This window comes from Crocuta crocuta, unplaced genomic scaffold (assembly GCF_008692635.1).
Source record: "Crocuta crocuta isolate KB4526 unplaced genomic scaffold, BGI_CrCroc_1.0 scaffold290, whole genome shotgun sequence".
Lineage (NCBI taxonomy): Eukaryota > Metazoa > Chordata > Mammalia > Carnivora > Hyaenidae > Crocuta > Crocuta crocuta.
In genome coordinates, this window is record NW_027527429.1 from 191,370 (window position 1) to 211,839 (window position 20,470).

General features: G+C 52.4%; 1 protein-coding gene across 2 annotated transcripts in view; it reads left to right on the plus strand.

Annotated features, from left to right (window-relative positions):
• The first annotated feature begins 2,023 nt into the window (after positions 1-2,023).
• THAP4 (THAP domain containing 4) overlaps positions 2,024-20,470 on the plus strand; it is a 38,415-nt gene continuing 19,968 nt past the window's right edge. The window contains exon 1 of one of the 2 annotated variants that reach the window (XM_077757214.1): positions 2,024-2,942. In XM_077757214.1, coding sequence (XP_077613340.1) covers positions 2,111-2,942 — 832 coding nt within the window. In that variant the 5' untranslated portion in view covers positions 2,024-2,110. Of the gene's footprint in view, positions 2,943-15,825; positions 15,996-20,470 lie in introns of those variants that run through there. The other variant, XM_077757222.1, reaches the window with a different exon arrangement.

Genomic DNA, 20,470 nt, shown 5'->3' on the forward strand with positions numbered 1-20,470 from the left:
CCCGTGCCGCTGTCTCTGGGCCGGGCGTCTCGGGCCACCGCGGCCACTCCGGCGCCCACGGGCGGCCACTCTGCGGCCACCGGCCCTTCGCCCTTCCGCCACCCGGCACCCACCCCGCGCCGACGTGGAGGCCACCCGGCGCCCACCTTACGGCCGCCACCACCCTCTCTCACCCCCACCCCGCGGCCACCCTGCGCTCCATTGATTCGGGCTGGCACCGCTGTTTCCAGACAGTGTGTCCTGGAAACGCTCTTAGGTTAGTTGTGCTCTTGCGTTTGCTGTGACTTTCGTGTTCTTTCGACCGCGAAGGAGCCTGCCTTGATCTGGGCGATCGGACCGGGCCAAGCAGATGCAGGTTGTACCTCGAGCACGGACACGCGCGCCCGCACGCTCTGCCCGCGGCGGGGTCCTGGCGGTCGCGCCGAGAGGTGGCCCTGCCGCGCTCAGGCGCGTCCCTGGGGATGCATTCTGCGCTCTGCAGCCAGGGGCTCGCCCTCCCCGGCCCTGCACCAGGCGCTCCTCACCCCTTCTTCCCGGCGGACCCGGCCCTCTTCCTGAGGGCTTCTGGAAACGCGCCTGTTCCCGGGCCCCCACTTGCTCACGGGAAAGCCCTCCCGTAGATACTTCTGTTTTATGCTACAAGGGGTTAAGTTTTAAAGACTGGAAGGCCGTTTGTTACCTGGAGCTTTGTTGGGAGTTCACAGTGGTTTATTTTCTTAAACTGTTACAGTCTATGGAGAGAACTGGTAACAGTGTTTTAGAGGTCAGCCACCATGCTCTCTTGAGTTTCCTTGGAGCCTGTGTCCCTCAAGTTTTGATACTGCCTTCAAAAATGAGGCAAATCCTTGGCTGGCATCCTGAGTGGTCTACGCTGGTACAGGGCACAGGGTGTGGGAATCGGGGTCTGGGGGGCATGGGTTCACAAAGCATTGAGGAAGTGTGGAGAGTCGCGTCACACCAAACTTCCTGGGGAGTTGGTGTCTGCCTTGTCCCGGTTCTGGTCCCCAGTGGCTTCAGGCGGGTTAGGTGACCTCAGGTGGGGCAGAGAAGGCCTTGGGAAGAACCCACCCAGCCCATACGCAGCGCAGCGTTTGGTCCAACTTTTCTAAATAGGGATCCTGTAGAACAATGAGAAGAAATGATTGCTAAGTATTTTACTCAGTGTTTTCGGGGAGCTGTTTGCTCTTTAAAAGGCACTTTTGCTCCTGGCAGCAGAAATACAGTGGAAACGCGGAACTGCAGCTTAGGATCTACTGTCAGTAGCTGGAGTCCCAGCTCCAGCTGTGAGCGTCAGGCATCAGGCGGGACATCTGGGGTGTCGCCTGCTCCCTCGCTCCCGTCCTGCTGGCCAGAGCCAGACCTGACCCTAAGTAGGAGCCCGGCCATCCTCGTTTCAGCGCCCAGCATCCTGCCTCCGAGGCACACCAGCAGGGTGGTTCTTCTGTGTGTTTCTAGAAACTATTTCCAGGGCTTCCCAGAGCTTTCCCTGTTGTCGGATGCCCTCCCGTGCGATCTCTCCGAGCATTCTATGTCCCTACAGGACAGTCGCTACAGCCTGGGAGGAGTTACCGGCATCCTTTCTCTGCCCTACAAACTGTGAGCTCCTTGTGGCCGGCGTCCATCTCACGATCACTTGCAAAGAGAAGGAGTCCCTTATGTTTTTACTGAGGTTTTAAATGGGTAGAGTCAATGAGGGGTTGGGTGTTTGCAGTTGATGATTGCAGGAGGAGACATTTAGTTCTTTTTTTTTTTTTTCTAATCCGTTTGTCACTTTTCCTGCAGGTTCCCCCTGAAGGACTCAAAGCGTCTGATCCAGTGGTTAAAAGCTGTTCAGAGGGACAACTGGACCCCCACCAAGTATTCTTTCCTCTGTAGTGAACATTTCACCAAAGACAGCTTCTCCAAGAGGCTGGAGGACCAGCACCGCCTGCTCAAGCCCACGGCCGTCCCCTCCATCTTCCACCTGCCGGAGAAGAAGAGGGGCACGGGAGGCCATGGCCGCACCCGGAGGAAGGACACCAGAAAGGCCTCGGGCAGCCTGAGGGGACACGCAAGCGGGGCAGACGGAAAAGGAGCCACAGGTGCGTCGTCGTCCTCAGGTGCAAACCCGATGGCCAAGCCCGGGTCCCGGAAGGTGAAGCAGGCCGCACCGCAGGGTGAGAGCTCACCAGGGGCCGCCCAGGAAGCCGCCGGTCGGGAGCGGGCGCCGCAGGCCCTGGAAGGAACTCCGGGCGATGGCCCGGCCACCCCCGCCGCCGGCAGTCAGGGCGAGGCAGAGGCGTCTGCGGTGGACGCCGGCGGTGAGAGCGCCGCCACGCCGGACGGAGGCCTGGTGGACAAGAGCGGCATTTCCGTGGATGACTTTACCCCGCCAGGGTCGGGGGCCTGCAAGTTTATTGGCTCGCTCCACTCCTACAGTTTCTCGTCCAAGCACGCGCGCGAGAGGGCGTCTGTGCCCCGAGAGCCCGTTGACCGGAAAAGGCTGAAGAGAGACGTGGAGCCCGGCTGCAGCGGGACCAGCCTGGGGCCCGACAAGGCCTTGGCCCAGAGCCCCCCGAGTTCATCGCTCACAGCCACGCCGCAGAAGCCCTCCCAGAGCCCCTCCGCCCCTCCAACGGACGTCACCCCTAAGCCAGCGGCGGAGGCCGTGCAGAGCGAGCACAGCGACGCCAGCCCCATGTCCATCAACGAGGTCATCCTGTCGGCGTCCGGCGCCTGCAGGCTCATCGACTCGCTGCACTCCTACTGCTTCTCGTCCCGCCAGAGCAAGAGCCAGGTGTGCTGCCTGCGGGAGCAGGTGGAGAAGAAGAACGGCGAGCTGAAGACCCTGCGCCAGCGCGTCAGCCGCTCCGACAGCCAGGTGCGCAAGCTGCAGGAGAAGCTGGACGAGCTGCGCAGAGCGAGCTTCCCCTACCTGAGCCGCCTGCTGCCCCTGAGCCGCGGTCAGTACCCAAGCCTCGCGGCCCCTGCCCCGCCCCCCGCACGCCCCGGGAGGAGGCCTTCGGGGTAGCTGTGCTTGGGTTAGAAGCTTGCCTGACACCAGGGCCCCGGAGGGTTCGGCCGATGGGAAGGGGGGTGCATTCCGACCGCTGGGGGAGCCGGAACCCCCCCGGGTGTGGCTTCCCAAGGGGGGGAGGGGGTGCGGGTGTCCCCGCCTGCACCCCTCACACGAAAGGCAGTTCCAGACGAGTTCACATCTCCATGCCGAACAAAGTAGGCTCGGTAAACTATTGGAAACCCTGTAGGAGACTCTTAAAATTGCGGGGAGCTTCTTTCCATTTGTGTTTTGAGGAATATCCTTGAAGTTAAACCGTTTCGAAAATTAATAATTACTTTAGTGCGCCTGCTCATGCTGTCTTTCAAAATAAATAATCTTAGAGGCTCCTGGGGGGCTCAGTTAGTTAAGCTGCTGACTTCAGCTCATGTCATGATCTCATGGTCTGTGGGTTCGAGCCCCACATTGGGCTCTGTGCTGACAGCTCGGAGCCTGGAGCTGCTTCCAATTCTGTCTCTCTCTCTCTCTCTCACTCTCTCTCTCTCCAAAACAAATATTAAAAAAATGACTTTAAAATTTTAAACATCCATTCAAGTAGAATATAGTCTGTTTTTTTAAAAATTAACACATAATGGAAATAAATGAACTCAGAAGTGATAATTCTTATTTCTCACTTTCCATCTTCTAGTACTTGTTAAAATTTCTCTTGTGTCATTTTAGATTATTATCTATGCTTTTACATACATGTGTTTGCACCCGTACAGGTAGGTCGGATATATATTTCGTAAGTTCCTTGGCTACATTTCTATTTGACGCCTTATCTTTCTACTTAGTACTTATAGAAATTACCTTCTAGATATTCTCTGCATTTTGAGTGTAACTTTTACCTGTTACATATACATGGAAACCATTTTCCTACTTATTATTCATGTGACCTGAATGTAAAGAACACTTCAGGGGGGAAGAGGCCCCTAACGTGACAGGCTGGGCCCTCCTGGACCCCCAGGGCCAGAGCCATGCACAACAGAAAAAAAGCGAGAAAACAGTCCTATCCCGCGCATTCCCACATACACACTGGGGTGGAGCAGCACCCACCCCCCCAGGGCCACCCATTTGCTTTCCCGTGGCGTCAGACCCACTTGAAAGCTCTTTGTGTGGGTTCTCACACCTGATACTACCTTATGGTACCTCTGCTCCCGGACAGACTTCCCAAGGTCCAGCCCTTGTTACAGGGCTTTCCTTCGCTCCATTGAGCAAGGCTGCCTGTTTCCCGGTCTCTTGTCCTTGCTCACTCGGCTGTTGTGGCTCCTGGAGGGAAGCTGTGTGTCCTGCTGCCTGCAGGTGAAGGTGTGTCCGTCCCACCGGCCCCAGGAGTGTTGCTGGGGTGCTCCTTGCTGTTCATTTCCAAACAGTTTCTGATTTCAGGCTTTATTTCCTCTGTGAGTCATTTAGAAGGGCATTGACATTTTTCAAGTTGGGGGAGGGGAGCTAATTTTGTTGTTGTTTGGCTGTTTTAAATATTCCATTCCTTTCTTTCTTTAAAAATGTAAGTTTTTTTAATTCCCGCGTGTGGTTGACATACGGAGTTACATGAGCTTCAGATGCACCACATAGCGGCTCAGAAGTGGAGTCCTTTCTCAGCGTGTCAGGATGAGTGTCCTGTCGGTCCCCTTCACCTCTTCACCCAGCCCCCCCTTCTTTGTGATTATGTTAAACTTTATTGCTCTAAGGTCCAGTGATACCTGAGTTTTGGCCTCTTTCGGGATTTCATTGTCGCTTCACATGCAGCTTGTTGGGCTTGTTGTGACTGTTTGGCTGTGGTTTGGGAAGAGTCCTCCCCGTGGGGTACAGTCTAGCTTGTCCGTCAACGGGTCTGTGCCCGGACTCGCTGAGCCCCTTGATCTTGGGGACAGAGGGGTGACGTGCCCATCCCTCCTGTGTGTCTGCTCGGTGCTGGCGTGCACCCCGTGCCCTACGTGAGACGCCTGAGTGAGCCTGACACCCACGCAGAGCGCCCTGTTCTGTCCTAATTCAAGTATTCTTCATCTGTGTACTTCTCAAATCTTTTTACGTCCCTCTATCTTTTAGCTATGAGAGTTTTTGAATTTTTAAATAAATTTTTCTTAATGTTTATTTATTTTTGAGAGAGAGAGAAGGAGAAACAGAGTGTAGGCAGGGGAGGGGCAGAAAGAGGGAGGGAGACACAGCATCCGAAGCAGCTCCAGGCTTCGAGCCGTCCGCACAGAGCCCGACGCGGGGCTCGAACCCACAAACCGTGAGATCCTGACCTGAGCCGACTGAGCCACTCAGGCATCCTGCCTTTGCTTCCTATAGAGTAATTTAATCCATGTATGATTGTAATTATGCAGAAGTTGGAGCCTGTGCCTGCTGTTGTATTTTTAGTCTGTTAGGCTTTCTCGTTGCTGCTGCCCTTCCAGTGGGTGTCTTTCAGCTTTTAAAAATAACTGTTGAAGCCCATCTTCCAGGAGCGCGCAGAGCTGAGGGGCCCGGGTCCTGCAGCCCTACTCCTCCACTGCCGCCCCGCCCCCCTGCCCAGGCCTGGCCGGCATGAGGTGTGATCCTTGCTCCGCGCTCAGCTCTCCTGTCTGGGGCTGTTACTGGGTGTGAGTACACACCTGATAGGTTACTTCACTCACCACCATTTGTTGTATGCAAGCGTTTCTTCCTTTCGGGAAGGATTTAATGATTTTTTTTAAGTCCTACCACAGTAAAGTTTTGAGAGGGGTGGAGCTTGAGATGCTGCTGCCAGGGAGTCAGCACCTGTCCTCTTCGAGTTGTGTGTGTGTGTGTGCGCGCGCTCACGCCTGTGCATGCGTGTGTGTGGCAGGCATGTGTGCGCGCATGCAAGTGTGCGTGTGTGTAGTATTGGGATGAGGTCCGGGGTCTTTAAAGCCACGGGAATAGAGGAGGTTTCCTGGAGAAGCTGGGGAAGCCCAGCCCCCGAGCAGGCTGTCGGTGGAGGTGCGGCTAAAGAAGGCTCTGGAAAGGAGAGTGAAAGAGGGAGCGTGGGTTCACGACAGCCTTGAGGGGACTTGGGGGTGCACAGCTGGGCTGGACCCAGCTGTGATCAGAATGGGGACGAGACGGCTGGGCTCAGCCACATGGGGTCACTGGTGACCGTGGCGTCCTTGGAGCGGCTGAACAGAGCTGGGCCTGGAGCAGTGGAAGGGGCAGCGCGGGGCACTGTGAGGGGTTGGTGGCGAAGGAGCAGACCGTGGGCAGACACCCAGGGGGGCATGGCTCCAGGGGAGCGTTTTATTTGTGCAGTGGGGACCAGTAAGCAGGTGTCCGTGCTGCCCGTGGGCAGGATGGAGAGCAGGCGTCATGGGCCCCTGAGGAGGTGCCCGGACAGGGAATCCCTGCACCTCTGTCGGCTGCTCCCTGGGGGGTGGGGCTGGTCACCGGCTCACTGGGGAGGGGAGGGGGAGGTGAAAGAGGTGTTGGGGGGGCGCAGGCACCCTGGCTTCGTCTCCAAGCGCCGCCTGGGGCCCCCCACTCAAAATATCTTCTCTTTTAATGGTTTCCCTCCCAGGCGGTCATGAATTTGTTGATCAATGAAGGAAACTTTTTGGGAATTTTATGTTGAAGGGGCTATACGCGTGTTTATCCCGTCTTTAGCCAATCCCTTTATTTTTGGACAGGTTCCCTCCAGCAGAGGAGCTGGGCCCAGGGTCTGCAGGCTCCAGGTTCAGAGCCTTGCCCTGGAGGAAGCTGGTGCTGACTGGCTTCACAGGGCGTCCGCAGGGAGGGGTCCCCCNCTGAGCTCAAGTCGGACGCTTAACCGACTGAGCCACCCAGGCGCCCCTGGTCCTCCTTCCTCTTGCTCCGGGGCCCCTGTTGTTTCCTTCCTAAGAGAGGACTTCTGTTAGCCCAGCCGTCCCGCCCTCACCAGGCAGGAACAACATCGGTACCTTACTGCCAGTGAAGACCATCGTTTACATCAAGGTTTACTGTCTTGTACTTGCATTTTTTTTTTTTTTTTAATTTTGAGAGAGGGAGGGAGAGAAAGCACGAGTCAGGGAGGGGCAGAGAGAGAATCCCAAGCAGGCTCTGCTGTATTGTCAGCACAAAGCCTGACGCGGGGCTCGAACTCCTGAACCGTGAGATCGTGGCCTGAGTGAGCCCTGAGCCACCCAGACGCCCCTCAGGTCTTGATGAATGGGCCCAGTGGTAATGTCGCGTGTGCACCGATGCAGAACCGTGCAGAAGAGGTGCCTTCAGATCCCTGCGGTCCATGGTCCCCTCTTCCCTTCCGAGCCCCAGACTTCATGGTGTGTCTGTAGTTGTGGCTTTTCCAGCGTGTTCCGTAGCTGGAGTACACAGATGCTGTGGGATAGTGGGTACAGCTCTTCAAGGTGGCTTCTTTCACCTAGCAATACATACATACAAATGCTCGGGGTTTCTCTCTTTGTGGTTTGATTGTCATTGTCTTGCGTTTTTTTTACATTGACTTAAAATATACACAACAAGGGGCTCCGGGTAGCTCAGTTAGTGGGGTGTTGGGCCCCTGATTTAGGCTCAGGTCATGATCTCACAGTCGGGCTCTGTGCTGACAGCACAGAACCCGCTTGGGATTCTCTCTCTCCCTCTCTCTGCCCTCGCTTGTGCTCGCTCGCTCTCTAAGTAAATAAATCAACTTAAAAATGCATATGTACATGGCAACAATTTACGATCCTAAGTGTTTTTAGGTGTGGAGTTCAAGGGCGTTAAATATGTTCTCCTCGTTGTGCGGCCAGCACCGTCCATCCCCAGAACTCATGTTAGTCTGAAGGTTGGCACATGTGAAAGTGTGACTGTCCCATCTCCTCTCCCTTCAGCGCGGCAGCCCCAGTTCTGTCTGCCGTGTGATGCTGAAGGCTCGCCTCCTGCAAGAGGAGCCTGGCATGTTGCTTTGAACGTGTCGTGTCGTTGTAGCACGTGTGGAATTTGCTGCCTTTTGGAGCTGAATCGCCAAAAATGAGAGCAAGCACAAGCAGGTGAGGGCAGAGAGAGGAAGAGAGAGAATCCCAAGCGGGTTCTGTGCTGTCAGCGCAGAGCCTGACTGTGAGATCATGACCACTGCCGCACGGCGTGGATGGACCCTATCTTGCTCACGCATTCGTCTGTCAGTGGACGCGGGAGCTTGCACGTTCTCACTGTTGTGACTGATGCTGCTGGGCGCGATGTCTCTCCGAGACCCTACTTGCAGTTCTGAGCGCGCCCAGAAGTGGGATTGCTGCATCACGTGGTAATTCTGTGTTTGCTTCTTTTGAGCAGCTCCCATATTGTTTTCTGACTGTGTTCCATGCCAACTGTAACAGTGTGCATCCCCACCCACGGAGCACAGGCTCCAGACTCTGCATCCGCGTCAACACTTGCTGTCTTGTGTTTTCTCAATCCCAGCAGTCCTAGGGGGTCTGAGGTGGGAGCTCATCGTGGCCTTCCTTGGCATTGCCCTGGTGATCGGTGGTGCTCAGCATCTCATTGGCCACTTGTATGTATCTTGGAGAAAAGTCTTGTTTGCTCATTTTTGAGTCTGGTTGTTCGCTTTCCCCTTTGCTGAGTTTTGTAGGGGGGGGTATTAATTTTTTTAAATGTTTTATTTCTTTTTGAGAGAGAGATAGAGGCAGCATGAGTACGGGAGGGTCAGAGAGAGAGAGGGAGACACAGACTCTGAAACAGGCTCCAGGCTCCGAGCTGTCAGCACAGAGCCCGATGCAGGGCTTGAACCCATGAACCATGAGATCATGACCTGAGCCAAAGTCAAACGCTTAACCGACTGAGCCACCCAGGCGCCCCTCCCCATTGCTGAGTTTTAAGACTTCTCTGTACATCATGGACCTCAATCTCTAATCAGAAATATGATTCGTAAATATTTTCTCCTCTTCTGTGGGGCACCCTTTTATTCTATGCTAGTGCCTTTTGATGTACATGCGTTTTTTTAATTTTTATGAAGTCATATTTTCTGTTTCTTTCTTTTATTACCTGTGCCTTTAGTGTCGTATCCAAGAAACCATTGCCAAGTCCATGGTCATGAAGCTTTTGTGCTGTTTTCTTGTAAGAGTTTTATTGTTTTAGGTCTTACAGTTAGGTAGGTCCTGGTCTGTTTTGAGTGAATTTTTGTTTATGGCATAAGGATCCAACTTAGTTCTTTTGAATGAGGACATCCAGTTTTCACATCACCATTTATTGAAAACGTTCTTTCTCCATTGAATGGTCGTGGCACCTCGTCAAAAATCAGTTGACCGTGCATATACAAGGTTTATTTCTGGATTCTCTCTGTCCCATTGGTTTATATGTTTGTCTTTATGCTCGTACCACACTGTTTTATTACTGGCCTTGTAGTAAGCGTGGAAATAAGGAAGTGTGGTGCCTCCAGATTTGTTCTTCTCCAGGACTATTTGGCTCTTCTGGGTCCCTGAGATTCCAGTGAATTCTCTCTCTTTAGACAATGTCCTTGGGGTGTTGGTAGGGATTGCATTGAATCTGTAACTTTGTTTGAGCAATATCAACACTGTAACAATATTAAGCCTCCAATGAACAGAGGATGTGTTTCCATTTATCTGTGTTTATGTGGCTGTCCGGTTCCAGCACCGCTTGTCCAGAAGACTCTATTCTCCATCTAGTTGCCTTTGTTCTTTTGTAAAAAATCAGATGCATGAATTTGTGTGAATCTATTTTTTTTTTAATATAAGTAATTTCTACACACAACACAGGGCTTGAACTCAGGACCCTGTGAACAAGAGTCACATGCTCTTCCGATTGAGCCAGCCAGGCACCCCCCTGTGTGTGACTGTCTCTGGAGCCTGTTGTGTCCCGTTGATCTGTGTATCTGTTGTTCTGTCAATACTGTGCTGTAGTGGTTACTGCAGTTTTTAGTAAGTCTTAAAAGGGGACTGTGAGTTCTCCATAAAAGGGGACTGTGAGTTCTCCAACTTTATTCTTCTCCGTGAGTGCTGTGTTGGCTGCTCTGGGTCTTTGACTTCCATATAAACTAGAGAATTAGCTGGTTGATTTCCACCAAATATCTTGCTGGGATTTTGATAGTGGGATTATGTTGAATCTATAGATCAATTTGGGAAGAATTGACATCTTAACAATACTGAGTCTTTTTGTGTATCAATATAGAAAATCTATCCATTTATTTAAGACTTTTCTTTTTTTCATCAGAGTTTCATATTCCAGGTTTTTCGTTTGTTTGTTTGTTTGTTCTGCTGGTGTGTAGGAAAACAGTTGACTTTTACATGTTAACCTTGTATCCTGCAACCTTGCTGCTTACTAATTCCATGAGGTTTTTTTTGTGAATTCTCTGAGATTTTCTACATGGACAATCATGTGATCTGCAAACAGAGATGGTTTTACTTTTTCTTTCCCAATCTGTAGACCTTTTCTTTCTTTTTTTTTATTGCACCAAGTAGGGCTTCTGATACAACGCTGACTATGCGCGGTGCTGATCTCAGCAGGAAAGCTTTTGAGTTTCTCACCATTAAGTACGAGGTTAGCTGTAGGATCTTGTTAATGGTGTTCTTTATTAAGTTAGGAAGTTCCCCTTTATTCCTAGTTTATTGAATAGAACTTTTATCAGAAATGGGTGTTGGATATTGTAAAAACACTTTGCGTCTGTTGAGATCATCATGGGGTGAGCTCTTTTCTAGCCTTCTGGTGTGCTGCGTTACATTAATGGATTGTACGGTGCTTAACCAGCCTTACGTACCTCGAATAAACCCACTGTCATGGGGTATAACTTATTTATAGTTTTGGATTCATTGTCCTTTAAACAAATGCTTGTTTAAAGATTTTTTGCATCTGTGTTCATGAGGGTTACTTGTCTGTAGTTTTCTTATGTGTCTTTGTCTGGTGTTGGCATCAGGGATCAGGGTGATGCTCACCTCACAGAACGAGGTGACACTCTGCTTCTACCTTCTGTAAGACATTGCACAGAATTGGTGTGCTGTCTCCTTAATTCTGTGGTGGAATTCATTGATACGCCCATCTAGGCCTGGGGCTTTGTTTCAGAAGGTTATTCATTATTGAATCAATTTCTTTGATGGATGTAAGCCTGTTCAGATTTATTAGTTCTCTTTGTGAAGTTTGACAGTATGTGCTTTCAAGGAATGGGTCCATTTCACCTAAGTTATAAAATCCGTGGACATAAAGCTGTTCGCAGTATCCCTGATCGACCTTTTCATGTTCAGAGGATTGGTAGTGATGGCCACCTTCTATTTATAATATTGACATTTTATGTCTTCTTTTTCTGTCTCTGTTCATAGTTAACTGGGCTAGATGTTTTTCAGTGTTACTGAGCTTCTAAAAAACCTTTGATGTTGTTGATTTTATTGTCTTTATTGTTTTCGTGTTTTCAATTTCATTGGTTTCTGCTCTGATTTTATTTTTTTTCTGCTTGCTTTCAACTTAATTGTTGAAATTGTTCCTACTCTCCTAAGGTGAAAACTTAGATTATTAAGTTTAGATCTTTATTCTTTTCTAAATATACTCATTCAGTGCTATAAATCCAAAGATTGCTTTTACTGTACCGCACAGAATTCGATAAGGTATGTATTTTATTCTATTTACTTGAAATGCTTTTTTAAAATTTCTCTTGAGGCCTCTTTCTTGACTCACTTGTTACTTCGAAGTGTCTTGGTTAATCTACAAATATTTGGGGATTTTTCAAGTATCTTTCAAGTTACTGATTTCCAGTTGTATTCCACTGCGGTCTCAGAGCACACCTTGTACGATTTCTAGACTGTTACATTTGTTAAGATATGCTTTCTGGACCACAGAAGGTGGTCTGTGTGGGTGCGTGTCCCACGTGAGCAGGGGAGAGTGAGTTCTATTGTTGGGTGGCACGTTGTTAGGGCTCTCCCAAGACGCAGGGCCCACAGGGTGCATACATGTGCACATATGACAGGGCATTGGTTACAGGCATCGGCTCCCACGGTGATGAGTGACAAATTGGAGAAACGGGAAAGCCTGTCCAAAGGCTTGAGAGCTGTTGGGGGATGGAGGGATGGAGGAAAGGGTGAGTCCGGGACCAGCGCTGATGCCCCGGGACCACAGACCTCTTGGCGCTAACTGCAAAGTCACCTTCCCTCTGCCTTTTTGCTCTGGTCTGGCCTTCGGTGCCCATCCACATAATGGAGGGCCCTCAGCTTTACTCGGTTCACACGCTCCTGTCGTCCGGAAACACCCGCACAGCACACCCAGCTCTCTGGGCGTCTCTTAGCCCCATCAGACTGACCTGTGAAAGTACCTGTCATGGTAGCCCATGGACGTCAGGACATCCCACTGACCGATGCTGCCCTTGAGTTGGGCCGAGTCCTTCCTGATTTTCTGCTGCTGCTGGGTGCGTGCGTTTCTGGCGGGAGTGCCGAAGCCTCCCGCCGTAGTAGCGGGGTTGTCTGCTTCCTGCTGCAGGTCTGTGCGTTTGTCTCGTGTGTTACAGTGCTCCGTTGTTAGAGGTGTCTTCTAAGAGTATTGACACCTTTGTTAGTATGTAGTGTTCCTCTTTGTCACTGATCATTTTTCTGGTCCTGATGTCTGCTTCGTTCTGAAGTGAGCATAGCTCTTCCAGCTTTCCGTTGACTTGTGTCAGTGGGATAGGCCTTTCCCTGTCCCTTTACTTTGGATCTATGTCTCTATATTTAAAGTGGGTTTCTTACAGCCAACATATAGTTGGGTCTTTTTTAGTCGATTCGGACAATCTTCTCCCTCCCATTCACATTTAAAGTGATTCTTGCTGCGGTTGGACTAACACCGCTCGTGTTTGTGTCCGCTTTCTGTTGCTGTTCCCGTCCTTTTCCGCCTTCTCTGGGTTTGGGTGAGTGTCTTGTGTGATTTCATTTTCTCCCTTCCTCGGCATATTTATCTTCTTGCTGAAACTTGGCTCGTGGCTGCGCTGGAGTTTTGGCTCCACGTTTAAAACTCATGTGCATCCACTTTCACATGTTGCTGCTTCCCCAGTAGCACAGACGCCTGAGAGCCGGGCACCCCTGATGCCTCCCCACCGTCATCCCCCACATGTGTGCTGTGATCACTGTCATTGATCTGAACACATTGATCTGTTGGTGAATTAAGAAAGAGGAAAGGTGTTATCTTACTTCCATGCATTCCTTCCCCAGTGATCTTCTATATATAGATTCCGTTTCCAACCCATTCATTGTTCTCCCCGAAGGACTAGTATTTCTTATAGGGCATGTCTACCAAGGGGTCCCTCCAGTTTTGTTCAAAAAAGTTTTTGTCTTTAGTTCTTCTTTACTTTTCTCTTACTTTTTTCTTTTTCTTTTTTTTTTTTTTTTGAGAGAGAGTGAGTGCAAGCAGGGGAGGGGCAGAGAGAGAGGGAGACACAGAACCCGAAGCAGCTCCAGCACAGAGCCTGACATGGGGCTCGAACTCACGAGCTGCGAGATCATGACCTGAGCCAAAGTCAGATGCTTAACCGACTAAGCCCCCCAGGCGCCCTAGTTCTTTAGTTTTGAAGGATGGTTTCTTTTTCTTTCTTTTTTCTTTTAAGTTTTCATTTTAATCCCAACTAACCTCAGCACTGAATCTGAAGGAGTGTCTGGGTGTGAAATCCTACTCTCCTTCGCTTACATTAGATGCCAGCTGTGGTTCTTACCCACTTGTTCTACAGGTAAGAATTCTTTGCCTTCTTTCAACACTCTCCACCCTTGGTTTTCTGCAGTTTGGATATGAAAAGCACAGATGTAGATTTTTTTGCTATTTATCGTGATTGGTGTCCTCTGAGCTACCTGGATCTGTGGTTTGGTGTCTCATTAATTTTGAAAACTTCTCAGCTGCTACTTCATGTATTTCTTCTACCTTCTCCTTGTGCCCCTCCTGTCATTTCCGTTACGCATACACACCCCTTTTGTAATTGTCCCCAGCCCTCCAGTGCTCTGTGCATTCTGTTGTTTGCATCTCACTGCCGGGCGCTTCTGCTGACTGCCTTCCAGCTCGCTGGCTCTCTCCTCAACCTCTGGTGCCACAGCCTTCACGCCTGTCACCGTGTTCGGACGCGCAGCCTCTCCGGACTCTCGTCTGCGCCCTCTCCACTTACAGGGCCTCTCAGTTCACACACGTTGTCTGTTCTTACTTCTAGAACCCTGAGCAGATGAATCCTAGTTACTTTAAATTCCGAGTCTGAGGATTCCAGAACCTCGGCCGTATCGGGTCAGGTTCTGATGTTGTCTCCTCAGATGGAGTCTTTTCTTGCCTGTTAGCATGGCGTCTAACCGTTCTGAGAGAGGGACGTGGGGCAACGGGTAACGGAACCCAAGCCACCAGGTCGGCCTGCCTGGCCGGTGGGTTGTGTCTGAAATCCTGCGGCTGCAGCAGGCTCAGGTCCTGCCGCTGTCTTTGCACTCTATCTCCGCTGTCGTCCTGGGTGCCTCCCGGACCCCAGCCCAGCCCCTGCACCTGCGGCTTTCTGCTCTGATGCTCTCACCTCCTGGAGCCCCGAGGAGGGCGTGGGGCCGGGGGCCACTGCAGTCAGCTTTCTGTGGGGTCTGGCCTTCTGTGTTTCTGGGAGCCTTCCTGTTCTTGTCCTCCTGGAGCGGGGAGGGAAGGCTGTGGGGGAAAGCCCTGTCCCCACACAGAGTGCAGCTCAGCTGGCATTATACTGCGCAATAGCCCTTTGTTCTGGGCATGCTCTGAGCTGCGTTCACAACCTTCCCTCCCCTCCTGCTGCCTGAGAGAGACCAGGGGATTCTTTTTCTTAGCTTCTCATGGTGAGAACTTGGTGAGTTCCTGGAAGTGAGACCCATGGGAGCGTGGGGCCCCCCGGAGACTCTCTCTGCTCATCTGCGCTCGCTCCGGCCTCCTGCCCACTTGCCCTCCGGCGTCAGCTCCCGTCTGCCCTGGGCGAGGACGTCCCTCCAAGTTCTGGGAGACATGGGACCTCACTTCCTGGTGGGTCCAGGCAGAGTCACTGGTTTTCACTTGGTTCCATGTTTTTCTTGTTGTAAAGACAGGAATTAGGGCTTCTGAGCGCCTTACGGGTCAGAGTTCAACCACAAAACCCCCTTCTCTGTTATTTGGTTATTGTTAACGTGTAGGAAAGCTACTGACTTTCAAAACTAACCATCTTATCAAATTCACTTATTCTCTTGGCTTTTCCGTTGAGATTCTTGAGTTAACGAGGTAACCAAGCACAATATTTGCGGATAGTAATTACTTGGTTTCCTTTTGTGTCTTGTATTTTACAGAAACATTTGCCCTGTTTCCTGTCATTTCTTTTTTCCTTGTGTGCATACACACCTTTTCATTTCATGGGTAACAAAGCGAGGGCCTTGCTATCATCTTAAAACAGCAGCTTCCCCGGTGCACTGAGCAGGGGGAACACAAGCGGTCACCAGCGGCACCAGTATCTGCTCCGCCCAGAACGGCCAGCCAGGCGACGGCAGCCTGGGCTGTCTCCGTCTTGTGCTCTGTGACCAGTGTCGGAAACACAGTTGTTGCTAACACAGAGCAGTGTGAGGCTGGGAGGCGCCTGGAAGGAGTCTGTCCCCAGCCAGTGTGTCTGCTCATTTCCTGTCACTGGGGTCTTGGGCCTGTCCGCTGTCACCTTTGGCAGGAGACACAGCAGTCTGAGCACCCACTTCAGAGCCAAGATGAGCAGCCAGCAGCCGTCTGGGAGACAGATACAAAGGGACGCGTCAGGAGTTTCCAGGCGACTGTTCCAGGAGGTTTTTGCCACGTGCTTGGCTCCGCCTGCCTCCCCTGTAAAACAGACGGGTCTCCCTGGCCTGTCCCACCTTCTTAAACTCGCACGTGACCCCCCCCAGATCCCAGGTTCTGTTACCTCCGGGTGCCCTTGTCCTCCCGGTCTTCTGAGGCAGCCTCTCCCGGGTGGAACTACACTTCCCAGAATGCACCCTTCAGCTCGGCACTCCCTTCCTGCCAAGCTGCTAGTAGCCAGGTGCACACGTTTCCGTCAATTGGCAGAGAACAACCTTGAAGAACCTTGACGGTGTCTGGAGTTCAGAAAACTTAGTGATGGGTAAGCCTGCTTTCGCTGTCTTGGGCCAACAAACGAAAATTTAAATTTCTTGGAGAAAATTTAAATTTTTGTTTTTGCATTTTGGTTAAGGTTTTAATAAAAGAAATAAGAAAAGAATGCAACTAAAAGCCGGTCTGATTTACTTGAAGAGGTTAGCAAATAGGCTTGAATCCCTTACTTTTTATGCTTATTTCTTTGACTTTCAAGTTTATTTTACTTTCATTTTTCTAATGAAGTATGATTTACACATAGTAAAGTACACCAACCTTAAGAATGTGGTTGGACAACTGTTGACGTATTTCACGTAACTTGACATTTGGATCTTAGAATTTTCCTGTTGATTGTTCCCTGCAACGCTCCATTGAACACGAGAGGAGACCCTGGGGCTGCGGGGCTGTGGGCAGGGGTGCGGGGTCCTGGGGAATCTGGCTCACCCCGTGCTGGCCGGCGTTGGGCCTGGAGGAGGCGTAGAATCCACCTGCCTTCGCTGAGGGGTTACCGCCCGCCCCACCACCCCTCTTCGATTATAGCTCATCGCAGCTGAGAGCAAACTGCCAGCAAGCCAAGAGAACTAGATTGGAAGTGCTTCTCCCCCGGGAGGCTGTCCGTGGCAGAGTTCCATGCCTCGTGGGACGAGATGCTAGGCAGACGTGTGCGCCAGTCATTAACCCTGGGCGAGGCGGCCGAGAGCCTCCTGACACTGACTTAATAGCACGCACCTTCCACGCAGGTGCTCACTTTCGCTACTCAAAATGCTATTTCAGAGTTTTAAGAGTCATTCTAGAATCTTTGCGCTGCTAAAGGAACGCCATTTCCCTTCCGCTTGAGGGTGACACTCCCAAGTAACCATCTGCAGGTCCATCAGACGTGAGCTATGTGGGCCTCAGAAACAGCTGGTGTCTGAAGTGAGTCTTGTTTCCCCAGGGGCTCGCCAAGCCTCCCATACGGACCTCCAGGGCACCTCCAAGTGACCCAGTGTGCACCCTCCCGCCACCGCTAAGTCCACTGAAGGAGTTCAGACAGAACTGGTTGGAGGCAGAAGTTAGGCCCTCAGCTCTCTCTCCCACTTGCTCCCTGAGACACCCTCTCACCCGGGGACCCGGGATTGTGACCCTGCTGAGCCCACCCCTCTGGGGATTCTGACCTGTCCTGGGGTGGTGTCCACCCATGGCTCCGACCCCCCTCCAGGCTGCCAGCCTGGGACCCCGGCCCCTGCTGGACTTGCCCCCTGACCCACACCACCCACCTACCTCTCTTCTCCTCACTTTACTGACCTACCTCCCTCTTCCCCTGTTGTGGTTCTGGAGACTCTGTCCTCCGGGCTTCTAGTCTGAGGCCCCTCAGCCACCTCCTTGGTCCCCACCCTGGGCAGACTGTCCCCCTGTGTCACCTCACCCAGCCGTAGTCACATACTCCAGCCCCTCCCCTCCGGTCCCCTGTCCCCTGCCTGAGCCCCCACAGAACAGCGCCTGCACTCAGATCTGGCCTGTGGCCGTCACCCCCAAGGAAAGAGGGAATGGGCTGGACCCGTGCTAGCAGACAACCCGGGGCCTGCTGTCTTGTCCCCAGGCCCTGCCTCGGCACCCCAGAGATAAGAGAGGGTACGGTCCGGGCCTGCCAGGTTGGGCCAGGCTCTGCATGTGCTAGTCAGGTGAGTGGCCACAGTCTCCTGTCCCCTGTCCTTCACAAGATACCAGAGCACCTTTTCCACCTGTGTGCTGTTCCTGTCTTGTCTCTTCCTCCCTCCCTCCCTCTGTCTCCCTCTCCCTCCCGCCCCTCCCGCCCCTCCTTCTTGTGTTATTTTGTTGGAATTGCTTGTACAGACACCTGTCTTGCCTGGTGCAGAAAGTCCCCAGATCTGCCGAGGATCGCCTTCAGTGGCTCGGCGGCCAGCACGTGCTGGGGGGGAGGCCCAGCAGACCCCAGACCCCTGCAGGGGTGGGGGGAGGACGTGCACATGCCTGGGCCCTGACCACTGAACCACACCTCACACTGTGATCTGCCATTGTTGTAATTCAAATGCATCTTTAGAAATTGAGGTATTTTACTGCCAGATCAGTACTTCTGGATTTTCTTAAAATACCAAAAGATCTGCAAGAGAAGACTGTCTCCTATGTGCGGCATTCAGTCAGCGCAAACCCGAGGCCCTGCAAGGCTGGGCTGCCCCTGAAGTGCCAGCTGAGGCCGATGTCACCTGGCCACCCAGGGCCCTGTGCTGTGGCGACACAGGAAACAGGTCCTGGGAAGGCGTTCCGGGCTCAGATTTTTGTTTTTCTTTCTTGCGTTTGTTTGCTTTGTGGAAGTTTCACGTCTGAATGTTTTCATGGAGGTACAATTACTATAAGTAAAACAGCCTTCTGGTGTCCCTCTGTGACTCCTGTGTGACGGCGCCCCGTCCAGAGTCCCCAGATCTCCACACCCTCCTGCCCCATCCCCCACCCCAGGCCCGTTTACCTCTTCTAGAATTTCATGCAGGTGGAGATGTGGATTATGTACGTGCTCTGGCTTCTCTTTGGTGGCAAAGCATTTCTGAGGGAAATCTGATCACGTTTTCATTTCTGGTGGAGCTGCACTGTGATCAGACCACGTGGGACCCTCTCTCCTTCCTGAGGCAGGTTTTCCCTGACCCCTTACAGGCCAGCCGCCATCCGTCTCGGAGAGAAGCTTCTCCAGCCTCAGGCGCAGAGCAGTGTCCCTCGGCCAGGACTAGCTCTCGAGTCGTATCTCGTGTGCCCTCCGTGCGCGTGCTGCTCATCGCACAGGCGAGCGTGCCCTCCATGCGCGTGCTGCTCACCTGCACAGGCGAGCGTGCCCTCTGTGTGCGTGCTGCTCATCGCACAGGCGAGCGTGCCCTCCGTGCGCGTGCTGCTCACCTGCACAGGCGAGCGTGCCCTCCATGCGCGTGCTGCTCATTGCACAGGCGAGCGTGCCCTCCGTGCGTGTGCTGCTCATCGCACAGGCGAGTGTGCCCTCCGTGCACGTGCTGCTCACCTGCACAGGCGAGCGTGCCCTCCGTGTGCGTGCTGCTCATCGCACAGGTGAGCGTGCCCTCCGTGAGCGTGCTGCTCACCCGCACAGGCGAGACAGGTTCCCGGCAGTGTCTTCCTGCGAGCAGAATGCTCCCTGACGGCTGCTGCTGGCTTGCCGCTCTTCCTGCCTGCCGGGACTCTGCCGGGACCACACCCTGAGCGTTCCGGGAGCCACACTCTGTCTGGTTTAATGCATCTTGGCTTGAAGTTCATGCTCCCTCATCCTAGGAGCACGACGCTTGCTGGTCCCTTTGGCCCGCCTTTGCCCGGCCCTGAAGTGCCTCTCTGAACAACTCTGGCGTATCTCTCGTTTGCAGCAAGAGTTCAAGGTTTTGCTCTGTGATCCAGTGTGAAAAGCTTTTCTTTTTCATAGGTGAGTTCAGTTGTGTGTGGCGTTAGTTCTGCCTTATTTTTTGTGGTGTTCTTGCGGTGGTTTGTTTTCAGAGCTTGGTTTGCCCGCCTCCGTGACGTCGCTGCTCGGTGGTCAGGGCGGCCACCCCCGGGACCAGCACCCGTACTGGTTCTCCTGTGGGACACTTCCAGGACTTGCTGGGAACCCCTTTGCCATCTCTTCCCCGTGGCCTCCTGGCCAAGGCTGTCCTGTGGTGGTACCTCAGAGAACTCACTGCAGCAGAGATCCCTGAGAGGTAGTGTAGACACTGCTCATCGGAGTGCCATCCAACAGGAGCTCGCCATGAGCTCAGACACGGTTTGAAGTTGTCCTGTAGCAACATTAAGAAGGTAAAGAGACGGCCGCCTGATCTCGGGGCTGTGAGTTCAAGCCCCATGTTGGGCCTGGAACCTACTTAAAAATAAAAATAAAAAGGTAAAGAGAAACAGATGAAGTGAACTTCAGTGATGTATTTTATTTAAGCCAATATCATCCGAAATGTTATTTTAACATGTAACCATCAGAACCTGAAAGTTACCGAGGTGTCTGAAGTCCTTGTTGCGTTGGGTTTTTGAAATCCGGTGTGTGTCTTAGCCTTAAAGCACATCTCAGTGGACCAGTGACTCCAGATGCCCACGTGTGGCGAGAGTGGCCTTGTCAGACACACCTGTGGCCGCTACAAAATCTGAGACGCTCGCTCCCCCTGACGTGTCTGTGAGTGGTGCCAGCATCTGCGGACGCTGCCGCAGAGAAGCCGGTGGTCTGTGCTCGGCCTTGGGCTTGGCCATTGCCACGGTTCACGTGATGGAATCATAGGGCACGTGGCCTTCTTCCTCTTGGTTTGTCCACGTGGGAGCATTTGTCAGTGCTTCAGTCCTTTTTTGTTTTAAGTTTATTTATGAGAGAGAGAGAGTGCATGTGCACACTTGAGTGGGGAAGGGGGGGGCCGGGGGCGGGGGGGGGAGAGAGAGAGAGAGAGAGAGATTCCTGAGCAGGCTCTATGTTGTCATCACAGAACCCCACGTGGGGCTTGATCCCACGAATCATGAGATCAT